The sequence below is a fragment of the Protomyctophum parallelum genome (assembly GCF_964188405.1).
Source record: "Protomyctophum parallelum genome assembly, chromosome: 14".
Taxonomy (NCBI): domain Eukaryota; kingdom Metazoa; phylum Chordata; class Actinopteri; order Myctophiformes; family Myctophidae; genus Protomyctophum; species Protomyctophum parallelum.
This window is the reverse complement of record NC_139709.1, coordinates 8,837,195-8,852,996: the sequence shown is the minus strand read 5'-3', so window position 1 is coordinate 8,852,996 and position 15,802 is coordinate 8,837,195. Positions and strand designations below refer to the sequence as shown.

General features: G+C 43.8%; 1 protein-coding gene across 1 annotated transcript in view; it reads right to left on the bottom strand.

Annotated features, from left to right (window-relative positions):
• Nucleotides 1–15,802, bottom strand: part of LOC310870115 (FYVE and coiled-coil domain-containing protein 1-like) — a gene marked incomplete at its 5' end in the record, with an annotated part of 300,865 nt that overhangs the window by 266,015 nt on the left and 19,048 nt on the right. Inside the window, 2 exons of the mRNA XM_083781167.1 lie at nucleotides 12,580–12,748; nucleotides 14,584–14,634. Of these exons, the coding sequence (XP_083637293.1) occupies nucleotides 12,580–12,748; nucleotides 14,584–14,634 (220 nt within the window). The remainder of the gene's footprint in view (nucleotides 1–12,579; nucleotides 12,749–14,583; nucleotides 14,635–15,802) is intronic.

The window sequence follows — 15,802 nt, the reverse complement described above, 5'->3', positions numbered from 1 at the left end:
ATGAATCACCTCTTATGAGACTGAATCATGCTTATGACTATAAGACAGAGAGATAGACCGGTTGATAATGTGCCAATGCCAAGGTATTTTTTATCTCCGCTCAAACCAACCAGGGACAGACCCGCCATTTAGAAAAGGGCATAAAAAATTCAAAATCTCATTTAAATGCCCTCGCCGCTCGATATGGATGGCGATTTATCAAAGCGGTATTGAGCTCAGCATAAAGTATAATTACCACATTTTGGAGGACCCGATCCATCATTCTCATGATTTTTTTCCCCCTCTCTCCTTCATAGTATATCTGAGATGAAGGGGGGGGGGATTGAGGGAACCACAGCATGAGAGAAAACGACAGTAATTCGCAGTGGAAAATCTACACCTAAGGAGAAGGTTCTCCTGCAGGTTAAATGCATCCAACCCTGTAGGTCAGGGGATCAGGGAAGCAATCAGGTTTAGATTTCAGAACGCCGTCTACTGTACAGGCCACGTGCACACTAGGGCTGGGCGATGATGGGACCAATATAATATCAGCAATCGTGGATTGGACGAGTCCAATTGCCGGGATGCATACTTAGTTTAGACTAGTCATTGGTTAAGACATGGGTTAAGGTTTGGTTTAGGTGTGCTGCCCCGTGGGAGGTTAGGTTTAGGGTCAGGGTTTGAGATAGGTTGTAGTTGTAGGACTAATGACTGGTCTAACCAATGACTAGTCTAAACTAAAAACTGTCTAAACTAAGGCCCAGGCCACACGTATATGGATCTTTTGCTAAACGCACATTATTTTGTGCGTTTGGCCCTTTCAGCCACACGCAAACGGAGTTTTCGGCCACTCAAACGGAGGTTTTTGGAAACGGATAAATAAGTGAAGATTTTCGAAAATATCAAGTGGAGCTGTGTAGTCATGCGATTGTTGATGTTTATATATCACTGTTAACAACTTTAAAACGTATCATATGTTGCATCAACTTCAGCGAGCAAAGGCTCTGCTCTGCTGCATCCAATAATAAATATATCAGCCTACTAGTCCAGTGCGGACTGGTGATTTCATTTGTATTGGTGCCGAGTGCGAAGTTTGAACAATAGGTTAATTGCGGACCGCTACAGATAAACTGTGGATATTAACCTACTGTACCAATAAGGACCCAGGCCAAATGCCATTGCTCAGTAGCCTACACCAACAAGTCTATGGGTGGTGTGTGTGCATAGCCGCATGTGAATCTATATCGTGCTGTATTTTGCTCTCCATTTCATGGTCATGCGAGGAGAGAGAGAGAGGTTGCAGAGAGAGAGGTGTGAATGGAATCGCATCAAATAACGTGGTTGGTGAGAAGAAAGTATAAAGTGGGTCTCTCTCCTGTTTTGGTAATAAAGGGCGCACCCTTGACTGCATTCAGTTGTCACTGCGCCTGCATGCCGACAATGTGCGCGTGTGAACTTTTATTAGCCTACATCATAACGTGATTTATTATACACCTGGAAAATATAGCCACTATAAAGCTCTGTGCAGGACTTGCCAAGTCGCCAGAGCAATGGTAAAGTGTCTATAATTCTTTCATTATATGGAGAGAAAAGCAGAGAGTCGGGATTTACGCACATAGTGTGACATGCTGACAGACAATGAAAGAAACATGTTCCACTTCCACTCACAATTTAGGTGGCTTTTAAAATGTGGTACTTATTCCTTCATTAAAACATATGATTGGCACCTCATAAGTGTAAATATAAAATCAAATATAATATAATATAATATAGCCTACAATTGAAACCTGCTACTGCAGTGATTTTATCCTGTGTTCAATGCGTAATTATACACTCTCACAGGGTTAGGGTAGTTTGTCAGGCCCGATACACCAACAGTCACTGTGTTCGCCATGCTAATTATTAGTTCAGTTCAGACATCTTTTTTTTTTACATCATAATAAAACGGATCGTCTGAGCGATACAAAGCCTGGCTGTGCAACGCTCAAGTTTATAATACACTACTATTCATAAAGAAATTAGATTTGCATCTATAATTCAAAGTCTTCAATAACACAGAATAATATTAACATCCTCATAGAGCAGTTACAGTTCCACAACTCCGATAAGAGATTGAATTTAATATTTCAACACTGCAATTTGCACGGTCGTTTTTTTTCCCTCCATCAATGTCTCTCCATCTATGCCTTTATCCCCAGACTGATATCGTATTGCCACCATCGTTTCTATTCCCTCAGAAAGGACCATCACTAACCCATTCATAACTCTAAAACATTTGCACATAAAGGCCACGCATGTCCAAATGTTTATTCTCATTATTAGATAAAATTGTGATTGGCAAAGCAGCTTCTTAGATGCCTTGGGTTGGGGGTGTGTGTGTGTGTGTGGTGTGTGTGTGTGTGTGTGTGTGTGTGTGTGTGTGTGTGTGTGTGTGTACAGTACTGATCGTAGAGTTCAACACAGGGACAAAGGCTCAAGTCACAACTCAACATGACAAGCTGAATCGTCACGACTCACAACAGAATTCGTGTGTCATGGGGAGAAAATGTAGCCTGGTGAAACCACTCCCCCTGCTGGTCAACATTTGCATTCTGCCAGAAGGGTGAGTTTGGTTACCTCTCGGGCAGAGACGATGTACTCCGGACCAATTCTGTCCGGAGCGATATGCGGCCGCTAGAGGCGGGATCAACGCCAGACTTACGACATATTGAAGCGCTGCCACGGCGCAAATGTAAACTCAACCTAACAACGCTAAATTATTATGGAGATATTAGATTGTTGTCCCACTGCTTCCGGGTTCATCGTTTCTGCTTGAGAGATCTCAGATGCAGGCAGGAGGAGGGAACTGGTGAACTCAATACTGCCACAATCTGGCGGAGTCAGGTTAGAGAAAATGCAGGCCAGGATCAATTCCTACGTGTATTCATCATATACAGTAATACAGAGAGCGCACCGGATAATAGCATTTCTTTTGTCTATTAGACGTCTAAATGGCCGCCAAAAAAATGGGGTAAAAATAGTCTTAAAAAGTCTTTTAGCAGTCTAGGCTTAGATTAGACGTTGAAACAACATCGTTTCAACGTCTATTTATAGACTGTCTAGATCTTGACTAGCCAGTCTATTTTTAAACCTAGACTGCTAAAAACAAAACTTTCATTTTTAGACTATTTTTACCCAATTTTTTAGACAGCAATTTAGCCGTCTAAAAGCCGACTATAGAGGGTATGCGCGCGACATCGTCATCAAACCCGGAACTTATGCAGGAATGCCTATACTGAGTGTCATAAAACTACTTTCTGGTCTTGACAGCCCCGTACATCCAAACAGAAAAGTCCTATTTGATTGCATTAAACAATGTTAAAATCACTTTGCCTGTTGCTTTTCCACTCGATTTCCACGAGATGTGCCATTCGCATGCCCTCTACAGAAAAGTTGTCTATCCATAGGATTAGATCATGGTGGGTGAAAGCGTGCGTGCAGGGCCCCGGCTGGTGAAGTGAAGCAAAGTGGATTGATGGTTTTAGTGTGAGGTCAGCAGGAGGTGAGGGTGAGGGGCAAAGTTAAATACCCTTCGGCCGGATTGAATGACTTTACATTGAATTCCGCTAATGAAAAGACCCCCTCGGTCACAACAGATGTCAGTACAGTAAGGAGGAAGCACTTATTGGGAGACTGTATTAACCCATTCTGGGCGGCAGCAGGGCGGGAACCCCTTTGTGTTTTAAGCATTGTTATACTTCTGCTATTGAAAAATAGCAGATCTACAAGCTCATAGCGCGGCACCGAGTGCAGCACTACGAGCTTGTAGATCTGCTATTTTTGAAGAATCGTGAAAATGTGGAGCAAATCTTTGAATATATATTATTTCACAGCGAAAAGTTTTAACTCAAATGTTTGCTTTTGGGAGGTCCCTGGAACTACATCTTTTCAGATGGGGGTCCGCAGCCAAATACAGATAATTCTGGGGGTCCTTCACATGAAAATGTTGGAGCGCCACTGATATAGAAACATAGGTTTTTCAGAAAATGATTTAGAAGACATTTGTAGAATCGTCATCAGGTCTAAATTGGTTAAATAAAAACTACTAACCTTCAGAAGCATTGAAGGCTGAAAAAGACACATGTTACAAACATCAATTTTGTTTCCAAATGGTAATTCACCTTAAAAGGACCACTTCACCACTTTTCAACTTATTTTATGTATAATATGATGTATCGCCATGTTTTGTTCTTGCTTAATGTAACTTGCTCTGGATTAAGATTGCTAAATGCCTAAATTGTAATTGCAAATTGCAACTTTTCAGGAATAGAAAGCCTGCAGTTTCTATTAGCTTGGATTCCCCATCGATAATGTCACTGGTGGACGGGTTTCTGAACTTCCCACACAGCCCTCCCATGAGACACAGACAGAGAGTAGGAAAGAAAATGATATTTTATCATGAACATTAGTGGGGACCAATTATATGAAGGCACTGTAGGTTGAAAAGTGGTGAAGTGGTCCTTTAAAGGTCCTTGATGAAATAATACAGGAAATATTCACTCTTGATGCTTTCTGTGCTAATGGTATTAAATTCCCCTGACTGTAGGTCGCATAAATCAGTCCTTATTGATCCAGTTTCAATCAATAACCCAAATGTTATCACAGAGGGGCTGAACCGCAGGGGGCTGAAAGGTATTGACTACACTTTAGAAGTCAAAGGGCACACGCAACCTGGAATGACTGCTGTATAAAAGAGCTTTTAAAGGAACTACAACATGCACTTTAACCCTATAGAACACTAAACCAGTGAGGCCAATAGGGTGCATTTTGCATCCCAAAACGCAGATTATTGATAATTGACCCATCCGTGGACCTTTCTGGGGACTGGGGGTCCCATCCATGGACGCACTACTGTACTCAGCACTGTACTGTAATTTGATGCTATTTAATTTACTTTATGTTTCCATATACTTTGCACATGTTGTTTGCATAACTCTTTGCAATTGCCAAATTTAGAATTGTGTTTATTTTTTCAGATACATTTTCTACATGAATATAACCATATTATATAACCATATAAGATTAAATGGGAGTTAAATGCTGCAATTTGCAAAGATTACAAAATATTCAAAGCGGGAAACAGGGCTGTGGGCAAGGAAACAAAGCAGGAGGACCATATTCAGTGTCTTTATATTGATCAGCTCTGCCACAGACAGCCCAGTCACGACGAGGTCCAATTAACAGGCTAGTCAGGCTACAGTGAGACAGCTCCATGCCACGCGGGGGGGAGTCAGCAGGGCTCCCCGTGTGTGAAACAGGGTCTACCACGTCCAGAAAGCAGGGCTTCGGCCTGGGAAAGCATATGCTAGAATGACTAGGATGTATTAATCAACTGCACAGTTCACTGCCGGTGCGCGGGACCCAATTAACCAGGAGATAAATCACGCCATCAACCGCATCACTGGAGAGACGCCGAGCTCTCTCTGTGTGTGTGTGTGTGTGTGTGTGTGTGTGTGTGAGACTGTGTGTAGACAAACACTACCATGAACTTTCATGTGTCATGGTTTCATCCATTTGCCCAGCCATGTGCTCTACACTAGTATCCATCAACACATTTTTCACCTGAGTTGACTGTCTGTGACTATAACTATAATGTTTGAGACAAGAATGTGTGCACACACAGCGCTATAGAGTTGCGATTACATCATTGTATAGCTTATGCTGTCGCCCTGTTATACCTTACAATAATTTCAAGACAAAGTAAAATAATTGTTCTACTTGGCTGTGCTGTATGCTGTTCATGCTTTGAAGTCTGATAATACACACTGACAAAAGAAAATTGTTTATTTTTTATAATAATAATAATTAATTATAAAAATGTTGACGTCATGAACAGGGCCTCCCCGCTCCTTAAGGCCGCCCCTGCCCGTTCATTATGGCTCTGTGTTCTGGTCCTTTTTAAACACTGTTATACCTACAGTACGTTTGAGACGAGACGACGCTTGTGTTTATACTACTACTTGTCCCGGCATTCTCAAGTAGCTCCACATTCTGTCTCGTCTGTCAACGTAAGACGAAAGTCTGAGCCTGAGTGCTGTAAATGGAGCATGTTTAACTGGACCAGCTGGCTTAATGTTAACAAAACACTGCTATTATGCAGTAAATCTAAAAAGGTATGTTTGTATCCAACGTGATGCAAAATGTATGAATAATACACTCCAGCTGCTGTGCTGCACAGAAACATCTTGCAAAGCAAGAATTTCGCTGTGAAATTGTATTCTGGAACATGCTGTATGTGCGCCTTCTGTACAAACTGCGGAAAGACCAGAAAACAATGTGTACAGCGGAGGCCATGATCATTCATTTAGCATTCTGCACACCTCTGAGGTGTTGAACTGTTTTGAACCCATTTATAGGCCCGACGTCGAAATTTAGTTTTCGGAAAAACCTTTTGTTTCTGTATCAGTGGTGCTCAATATTTCATGTCAAGGACCCCAGAAATTATTATACATGCCTCCCCAGAAGCAAAGTTAAAATGTTCACTCTGTAATAATATATATTCAAAGATTTGACCCCTGGGGGTAAAGGGTAAAGGTGCTCCGCTGCTATAAATCGCTGGGCGCTATGATTTAATGGATTAAATAACCCCGGAGTGTTAATGGAGTCGTAAACAAGGAAGTGAACGGCAGTGTGCATGCGTGAAACATGAGTACGGTGCAGAGGGAAAACAAATATCACACCCATGTGAAGTGAGTGGTGCAACTCCGTGTGGGGGTCCCCGGAAGTTCCAGACCCACAGGACCACAGCCAGGGTGCCAGCCCGGTTCCGACGAGCCGCCCCATGTCCGAAACGGTAGAGGAAAGTAGAGTTTCCCCGTCGACGATGGGGGTCGACGGGGGGGTCCCCGGAACATCCAGACCCCCAGAAGCCCCCACGTCCGAAACGGTTGAGAAATGACCGTTGGAGTTACCGTGTGGGGGTCCCTCTACTGTACTGTACTGTACTGGCACACCCGAAAATCATATATACAGTTATTTGTGATTTAAGGCATGTTCATTCTGGCGAGATGAGGCATATTCTGCTGGCACTGGTCACATATGTGAGTGTGTGTTTGTTAGGTTGCGCACAGCTGGTGAAAAACAACCATGCTATTTTCGTGCTCATACCCAGGCACCCACCCAGCCAAACATATAGCTCCGTAAGGGAGTGGTTGCACCACTCAAAAAAAGCTGGGTACCCTGCTGGAAGCCTGTCAAGCAAAGCAAAGCAAAGTTCTTTGTTTACCCAGGGAAGTGGACTAAGCTCGAGATGCTTGTTTACAGCCACACCCTGCTCATAGAACATTTCATGGTAGGGGTTCAATGCCTTGCTCAAGGGCACTTCAGCGGTGGTAATTTTAACGTGCCGGTCCGGGGATTCGAACTGGCGACCTTCCGTTATCAAGACCGCTCCGCAAACCGTTCGGCCACCGCTGCCCCCGCTCGGCCACCGCTGTCAAGGACCGCAGGCGGGCCACTCTGAGAACCTGCACTGTTTTGTACCTCCCTTTTCTGCAGCCTCACATGCATCTGTCTCCATCGTGCAGTGATATTGTACCTCCCTCTGCAGCAGCTGCAGCCTCACATGCATCTGTCTCCACAGTGCAGTGTTATTGTGCTGCAGCCTCACATGCATCTGTCTCCACAGTGCAGTGTTATTGTGCTGCAGCCTCACATGCATCTGTCTCCACAGTGCAGTGTTATTGTGCTGCAGCCTCACATGCATCTGTCTCCACAGTGCAGTGTTATTGTGCTGCAGCCTCACATGCATCTGTCTCCACAGTGCAGTGTTATTGTGCTGCAGCCTCACATGCATCTGTCTCCACAGTGCAGTGTTATTGTGCTGCAGCCTCACATGCATCTGTCTCCACAGTGCAGTGTTATTGTGCTGCAGCCTCACATGCATCTGTCTCCACAGTGCAGTGTTATTGTGCTGCAGCCTCACATGCATCTGTCTCCACAGTGCAGTGTTATTGTGCTGCAGCCTCACATGCATCTGTCTCCACAGTGCAGTGTTATTGTGCTGCAGCCTCACATGCATCTGTCTCCACAGTGCAGTGTTATTGTGCTGCAGCCTCACATGCATCTGTCTCCACAGTGCAGTGTTATTGTGCTGCAGCCTCACATGCATCTGTCTCCACAGTGCAGTGTTATTGTGCTGCAGCCTCACATGCATCTGTCTCCACAGTGCAGTGTTATTGTGCTGCAGCCTCACATGCATCTGTCTCCACAGTGCAGTGTTATTGTGCTGCAGCCTCACATGCATCTGTCTCCACAGTGCAGTGTTATTGTGCTGCAGCCTCACATGCATCTGTCTCCACAGTGCAGTGTTATTGTGCTGCAGCCTCACATGCATCTGTCTCCACAGTGCAGTGTTATTGTGCTGCAGCCTCACATGCATCTGTCTCCACAGTGCAGTGTTATTGTGCTGCAGCCTCACATGCATCTGTCTCCACAGTGCAGTGTTATTGTGCTGCAGCCTCACATGCATCTGTCTCCACAGTGCAGTGTTATTGTGCTGCAGCCTCACATGCATCTGTCTCCACAGTGCAGTGTTATTGTGCTGCAGCCTCACATGCATCTGTCTCCACAGTGCAGTGTTATTGTGCTGCAGCCTCACATGCATCTGTCTCCACAGTGCAGTGTTATTGTGCTGCAGCCTCACATGCATCTGTCTCCACAGTGCAGTGTTATTGTGCTGCAGCCTCACATGCATCTGTCTCCACAGTGCAGTGTTATTGTGCTGCAGCCTCACATGCATCTGTCTCCACAGTGCAGTGCTATGGTACCTCCCTCTGCTGCTGCAGCATGCAGCCTCACATGCATCTGTCTCCATCTCCCTCTGCAGCAGCCTCACATGCATCCGTCTCCATCCTCTGATCAAATGTAATTACCCTCGGCGGAGCGGCAGCGACATCTCCGGGCCGGAAGGTGACAAGGTGGTGACGTCACGTAATGGATTGCCCCGCGCTCCGTTAGTGATTTAATCATTGCATGTTATGTTCTTGTCATTTGTCATTTCGGCCGCGGCTATAGGTCCCGGAGGCAACACACTCACTCTCTGGGGACGAGCTCCTTATTAACATCCCCTACCTGCTTTGGCCAAGAGAAAGGCGATATCTCCTGGATCTCGAGGGGACTCCGTGAGCCAGGCAGATGAGCTGGATAGTCGACTACTTGCAACTGACAATCATACAGTGTGAGAGCTGCTACAACTGGACAACCTAAAACCAGATCGTATTGTATGTGACACCAACTCAAAGGTTCACATTCAGAAAACGCACGCACATGCATGTATGTGTGCACGCATGTTATGTGTAACACCCGGGAATCGAACTCCCACGTGGAAAGCCGACATCTTAACCACTAAGCCAAAAGCAAAATTGCATATAGCTCGGGGGCTATATTAGACTTTTGAGGCCATCAGGCTGAGATTGTGAGCCACTCTGTCTATCTACATATAGTATACATATGTAGCAGACAGTTTATATACATTGTATGAAAACAACATGCCACACATGCCACTGTCTCTGTGAATCAGTTGATGTCTGAGAGAGAGGAACTCTTGGGGTAGTTCTATTTACTGTGACATAGTGTATTAATTGACACTAGCGCCAAGCTATGTTTTTTTTACTAAATATATTTTTTATCCCACGATTTTGTAACCCATTTTTCACCCCTGTGTCAATCATCTAATGTGATCCTGGGCTCTACACACCCTCCTCCAACCTAGTCCCCATATATGGGGGACAAGGGGAGAGCAACGGACTTGAACTCATGCTTCCTTCATGCCTGAGTGTCCAAGTTGCTCCTTTACACCTGACAGGGGGGAGTTTCCCTGGTTGGACGTAGCGCGTGGAAGGAACACGTTATTCCAACCAGTTCCTTTCCCCTCCACCAGGCGCCCCGACTTGCCAGGGGGAGGCAGTTTAGTGACCAGGATTACTGCATGTTTTTTGTAAGGGTACCTACCCTAGGGGACACGGGGAGAACATGCAAACTCCACACAGAAAGGCCCTTTTGCCAACCCCGCCTTCGGGTATGGGCACTGATGACGCGGAGGAGGAAACACGCCGCCAGCACCCACAGCGTCCCGAGCGGGAATCGAACCCAGGACCTTCTAGCTGTGAGGCGACAGCACTACCAACTGTGCCACCGTGCCCCCTCAAGCTATGTTTTTAAATGAAGAAGTCAGTGTCTAGCCAAGTGGAAAATCATTTTCTCCTCATCCCCGCCTGATAACAGGGAGCAGTGGACCTGTATGTACTTGAAGAGAATACAACAAGACCACATAACAATGTGACAACAGTGCGGAACAGCACCCAGAAATAAGAATGCATTGCTAACAGCAAATGAGACCGCGGCACAACATTGTGCCGAACAAACACCCCAGAGGGAAGTGATTCTCTGTGAATATTTGAATTTCTTGTAAGCAAAGGCAAATCTCCGCGATGCTACTGCTTTTGACATAACTCATGGATTAAAGCAAAAATAAAATCTCACGACTGAAAATGTTTGCATGACCAAGTCCTAAATGTGCAATTTGTGACAGCATGGAAGGAGCCGCCCCAACACACTAGCTCTGATTCCTAAACAATCAACACAAGACAATTAATTATGTTTTAGTAATATTGTCCCTGCTGTCAAGTGTCAACCAGCTTAAAGAAATCACAGATTGAGGCTTTAACCTCTGCTTTATCCGACCGAGACTATTACAGATTTTATGGAACATGCCTCGGAACTCATTGCTAGTTTGACCATAATAAAAACGTCTGGGTTTCCGAGGTTAGTTTGATCACATCAGATGCTCTGAAATAATAACCAAAAATAGACGATCTACAAACTCTACAAGCTCTCAACGCATGACGCATTGAGAGCATGTTTTTTGCTGTGCCGCCAAAGAAGACATGATGGCTTCTATGGAATCAAAAAGACTGAAATCGGTCGTGGGGACCGAGAACGTTAATCCGTGCTGCCGTGCATAACCTCTGATCATTTTGCATAGAACTGCCACAAGCCTGTGAGCGTCCGTTGTGCCTTCTCAGTGTCCATTGGCAAAAGCTCTACTAAACAGCCGTTAAGTGGCTTTTGTAAAGGTGCGTTCAGACTTCAGCCTCGTACGTGGCGCTTGCAGAACTTCTCGTCTTTGCATTGACTTTGTATGTAATCGCATCAACTCTAACCATCCAAGTCTGAACACATCTTAATAGTCTCCTCCTGAGCCAGGCAGGTTAATTGGAAGCAGGAAATAAGAGTCATTCAGTTATTCAGTATTCCAAAAGTGACAACAGATTATGGTAATGGTGGTTTGAAGTCCTTGGAATCAATCACATCCAGGGTCAGAAGGCATACACAGCAATTAGCCACACTTTGTACATCTACCGGGCTGTTGAGGGTGCGTGCGTGCGTGCGTGTGCGTGCGTGTGCGTGCGCGCGTAGCATGAATTATAAATGTCGGGTGGCAGCCTCTCAACTTTGAAGCACGTCATTTCAGACGTCCCTCTTTAATCTCCCCGCCTACCGTTTAAAGAGCACGCCAATTAAATTCAGAAAACATTAATACCAGGAGAGAGAAAACCTTGTTCCCTCTCATACAGTTACAGTGCCGGATTGAGACCCGTCGTGGCCCTAGTCGATGAATATTTAGAGATATTTTAGGAAAGAAATAAACACAGAGGACTGCATAGTGAACATGATTAGGACTGTATATGAGCCACGTAATGAATTCCAATGCAATGTTTGCCTCTAATTTGCATCTTTGCATTATGGCTTGTGTGAACAATAGAAGTGAAAAAGCTAAATACAACAAGAAAAACAGCAGAAAAAGACAAGAGCAGTTGAGCAGGAGGAGCAGTTGAGCCTGTCTGTCTGCCCACCGGGGCCCGTCTGTCTGCCCACCGGGGCCTGTCTGTCTGCCCACTGGGGCCTGTCTGCCCACCGGACCTCCGTGTGGGCATCGTTGGCATCAATTATTAACACTAAGTCAACTGGTTCTCAACCTGTCGGGAGTCCCCACATGATTTTGTGGGGACCAGATGACAGTAAAGTGACAATTGAAGGACTTTTTATACCTCACAAAATGGAAAGAAAGACAGACAGAAAGAAAGAAAGACCGCTACTGCATCAACAAACTGTACTATACCAGTTTTTGACCACATTGACCAAATTGTCAAATAATAAGAAAGAGGCAAGAATTGTGAAAATAGCTGATCTAAAAGCTCACAATGACTCGCAACGCTAGTTCAAATATGATTATTTTGGGGGGTCCCCAGTTCACATATGATTATTTTGGGGGTCCCCAGTTCACATATGATTATTTTGGGGGGGTCCCCAGTTCACATATGATTATTTTGGGGGGTCCCCAGTTCAAATATGATTATTTTGAGGGGGGTCCCCAGTTCAAATATAATTATTATAAGAGGGTCCCCAGTTCAAATATAATTATTTTGGGGGTGTCCCCCAGTTCAAATATGATCATCGCGGCCTGAAAAGGCCGCCAGCCGCTGCACTATGTAACCAATGACAATTTACAATGTAGGCCTTTAGCAGACGCTCTTAATCCACGGTAATAACGGCTGAAACCTGATGGCTGTCTTCTCGGTGGCGTCTGGCCGGTCGGCAGCGGGCATCTCGTCGGCCAGGATCTCCTCGGGACACCGCGGGTCACTGACGGGGGTCTTGCATGGGGTCTGGCCCTTGATCCCAATCCCGCTTGTGATGGCGTTCCACAAGGCACTCTGGGATTTGGAGCCTGCAATGTAAAAACACCACCAAAAAACACACACAAACAACGACTGCTCAGTGTGTTTTCTGCCATGAGGAAAGAGGTTCTCAACCTGTGAGGTGACAATGTAAGGACATTTTTAACCCATTTAGACCTTACATCGAAATGTAAAGATGAAGTGCCAATTTATTTTTTATTTTTTACAGTTTTTCATGCGTATGAGGTGACAGTACTTCATTAGACACCATGGAGTTGTTTTTTTTATGTGAAATGGTGTATTAACTTTGTATTTAGGGTTTCTTCCTAGAGGCTGAACCCTTGACAGTCAAACGTGCCAATGAAAAACAGCCCCTCCCCAAACCCGTCCCCCTTCATCATACAACTACAGCTGTGGGTGCAGCTTAAGTTCAGGAGGATCACCACCCATCACCACCCACCAGGCAAACTATACTACAAAAACTGGTCAAACATTGGCCAAATTGTAAATTATAATAAAAAAAAAGAACAGATTTTCGGCTATTTTCACAATTCATTAATTCAGGGGTAAAAACGGTTCACAACATAGTGGTGTACTTCATAAATTGGTGTATTTCATAAAGTGGTGTACTTCATAAAGTGGTGTATTTCATAAAGTGGTGTATTTCATAAAGTGGTGTATTTCATAAAGTGGTGGTGTACTTCATAAAGTCGTGTATTTCATAAAGTGGTGTACTTCATAAAGTGTTCATAAAGTGGTGTACTTCATAAAGTGGTGTACTTCATAAAGTGTTCATAAAGTGGTGTACTTCATAAAGTGGTGTACTTCATAAAGTGGTGTACTTCATAAAGTGGTGTATTTCATAAAGTGGTGTACTTCATAAAGTGTTCATAAAGTGGTGTACTTCATAAAGTGTCCATAAAGTGGTGTACTTCATAAAGTGGTGTACTTCATAAAGTGGTGTACTTCATAAAGTGGTGTACTTCATAAAGTGTTCATAAAGTGGTGTACTTCATAAAGTGGTGTACTTCATAAAGTGTTCATAAAGTGGTGTACTTCATAAAGTGGTGTACTTCATAAAGTGGTGTACTTCATAAAGTGGTGTACTTCATAAAGTGTTCATAAAGTGGTGTACTTCATAGAGTGGTGTACTTCATAAAGTGGTGTACTTCATAAAGTGGTGTACTTCATAAAGTGTTCATAAAGTGGTGTATTTCATAAGGTGGTGTACTTCATAAAGTGGTGTACTTCATAAAGTGTTCATAAAGTGGTGTATTTCATAAGGTGGTGTACTTCATAAAGTGGTGTACTTCATAAAGTGGTGTACTTCATAAAGTGGTGTACTTCATAAAGTGTTCATAAAGTGGTGTACTTCATAAAGTGGTGTACTTCATAAAGTGGTGTATTTCATCTGCCATTGCACTGATCATCTAGCCTGGCAAATAAGCCAAACTCATATCACACCGTCACATGGTTTTCTTTGCCAACAGCAGATTTGCCAACTGATCATCAGCATGATGACTCGGCATGAGGAGCCTTTGTGATGGTGCCATCGTGTGGCCGTACTGCGTCAGTGACATGATGATTTACTTTCATTTTAACCCATTTTGACCTGAGATCAGATTCTAAGACGTTCTTCTAAATCCTGACAGTTTTCTGAAAAAGCTGTGTTTCTACAGTATGTCAGTCGTTCTTCGATTTTTCAAAAATAGCAGACCTACAAGCTCGTAGCGCGCCACTCGGTGGCGCGCTATGAGCTTGTAGATCTGCTATTTTTCAATAGCTAAAGCATAACATGATGCTAACACCAAAAGGGGCTCCCAAAAGGGGTTCCCGCCCAAAATGGGCTTTCATTGTAGGAATTAAAACAATGCATACTACTTACGTTCAAAACTCGGCAGTGGCTTGGCTGAGCTTTCGTCATCCTCGTTTGCCACTATAGACGGAGAAGAACAGAGCAGAGAGAGACAAGTTAAAGCTTCCTATTATGAATTGGAAAGAATCAAATGCTTGCTGAGTGGCTCCCTGAAGAAAAATAATCTGACCAGTCTGAAGTGAGTTGGTGCAACAGCGCCCCCTATTGGTACTCTAAACATAGGGACGGACATAGGGACATTGCTGTTCCTTGGAGTGGTTGCACCCCTTTTTAACCCATTCAGGACGGGAACCCCTTTTGGTGTTTTAAGCATTAGGTTATACTTCAGCTATTGGAAAATAGCAGATCTACGGGATTGTAGATCTGCAATTTATTTAGAGAATTCGTGAAAATGTGGCGCAAATCTTTTTAGAAATTCTTTCAGAGCGAACGTTTTTAACTCAAATCTTTTTCAATTTTTCAGATGGGGGTCAGACGCCAATATATATAATATATATTTTTGGGGTCCTTGAAAATGTTTGACATTTTTAGAATCGTCCTCAGGTCTATATATATTCATGAGCTGATACTCCCTGTATTTTTTATTTTTTTAATGTTTTTTTTTGCGGCTTTCGCCATTATTATTTTTTTTTTATAGAGGGACAGACAGTAGGCTGAAATGGGGGAGTGACATGCAGTAAAGGCCGTCGGGATCGGGAGTCGAACCCGCGGCACACTGCCAGACTCGGACTACCGGCCAAGGTGCCTGGACCACTGAGCCACGGCCCAGGCCTCGCCCTGTATTTCTGACTGATTATCCAGTCATTTGTACAACAGTGGATAGACTTTTACCAGTACTATTTTATTAAATTTGATTATATATATATATATGTATATATACATTTTTTTCTGTCGAATTCTTTCTCCCATTAGGTTGTTTCTCAAATTTTTAGTTTTGTCTTGCCTTGTTTTTTTTGGAGAAAGAAAGAAAGAAACTTACTTAGAAATGTCAAATGTCAAAAGTATTTGGTTACTTTGTAGCAAGTTGTAATTAGAGTAATTAGTTTGCAGTGCACACATACCTAACCAAGACTTTTTCTTATTTTGTATGATTAATTTGCCTAAAATGTGTGTGTGTGTGTGTGTGTGTGTGTGTGTGTGTGTGTGTGTGTGTGTGTGTGTGTGTGTGTGTGTGTGTATATATATATATATATATATATATATATATATACATTAGGGCCGGGACTAA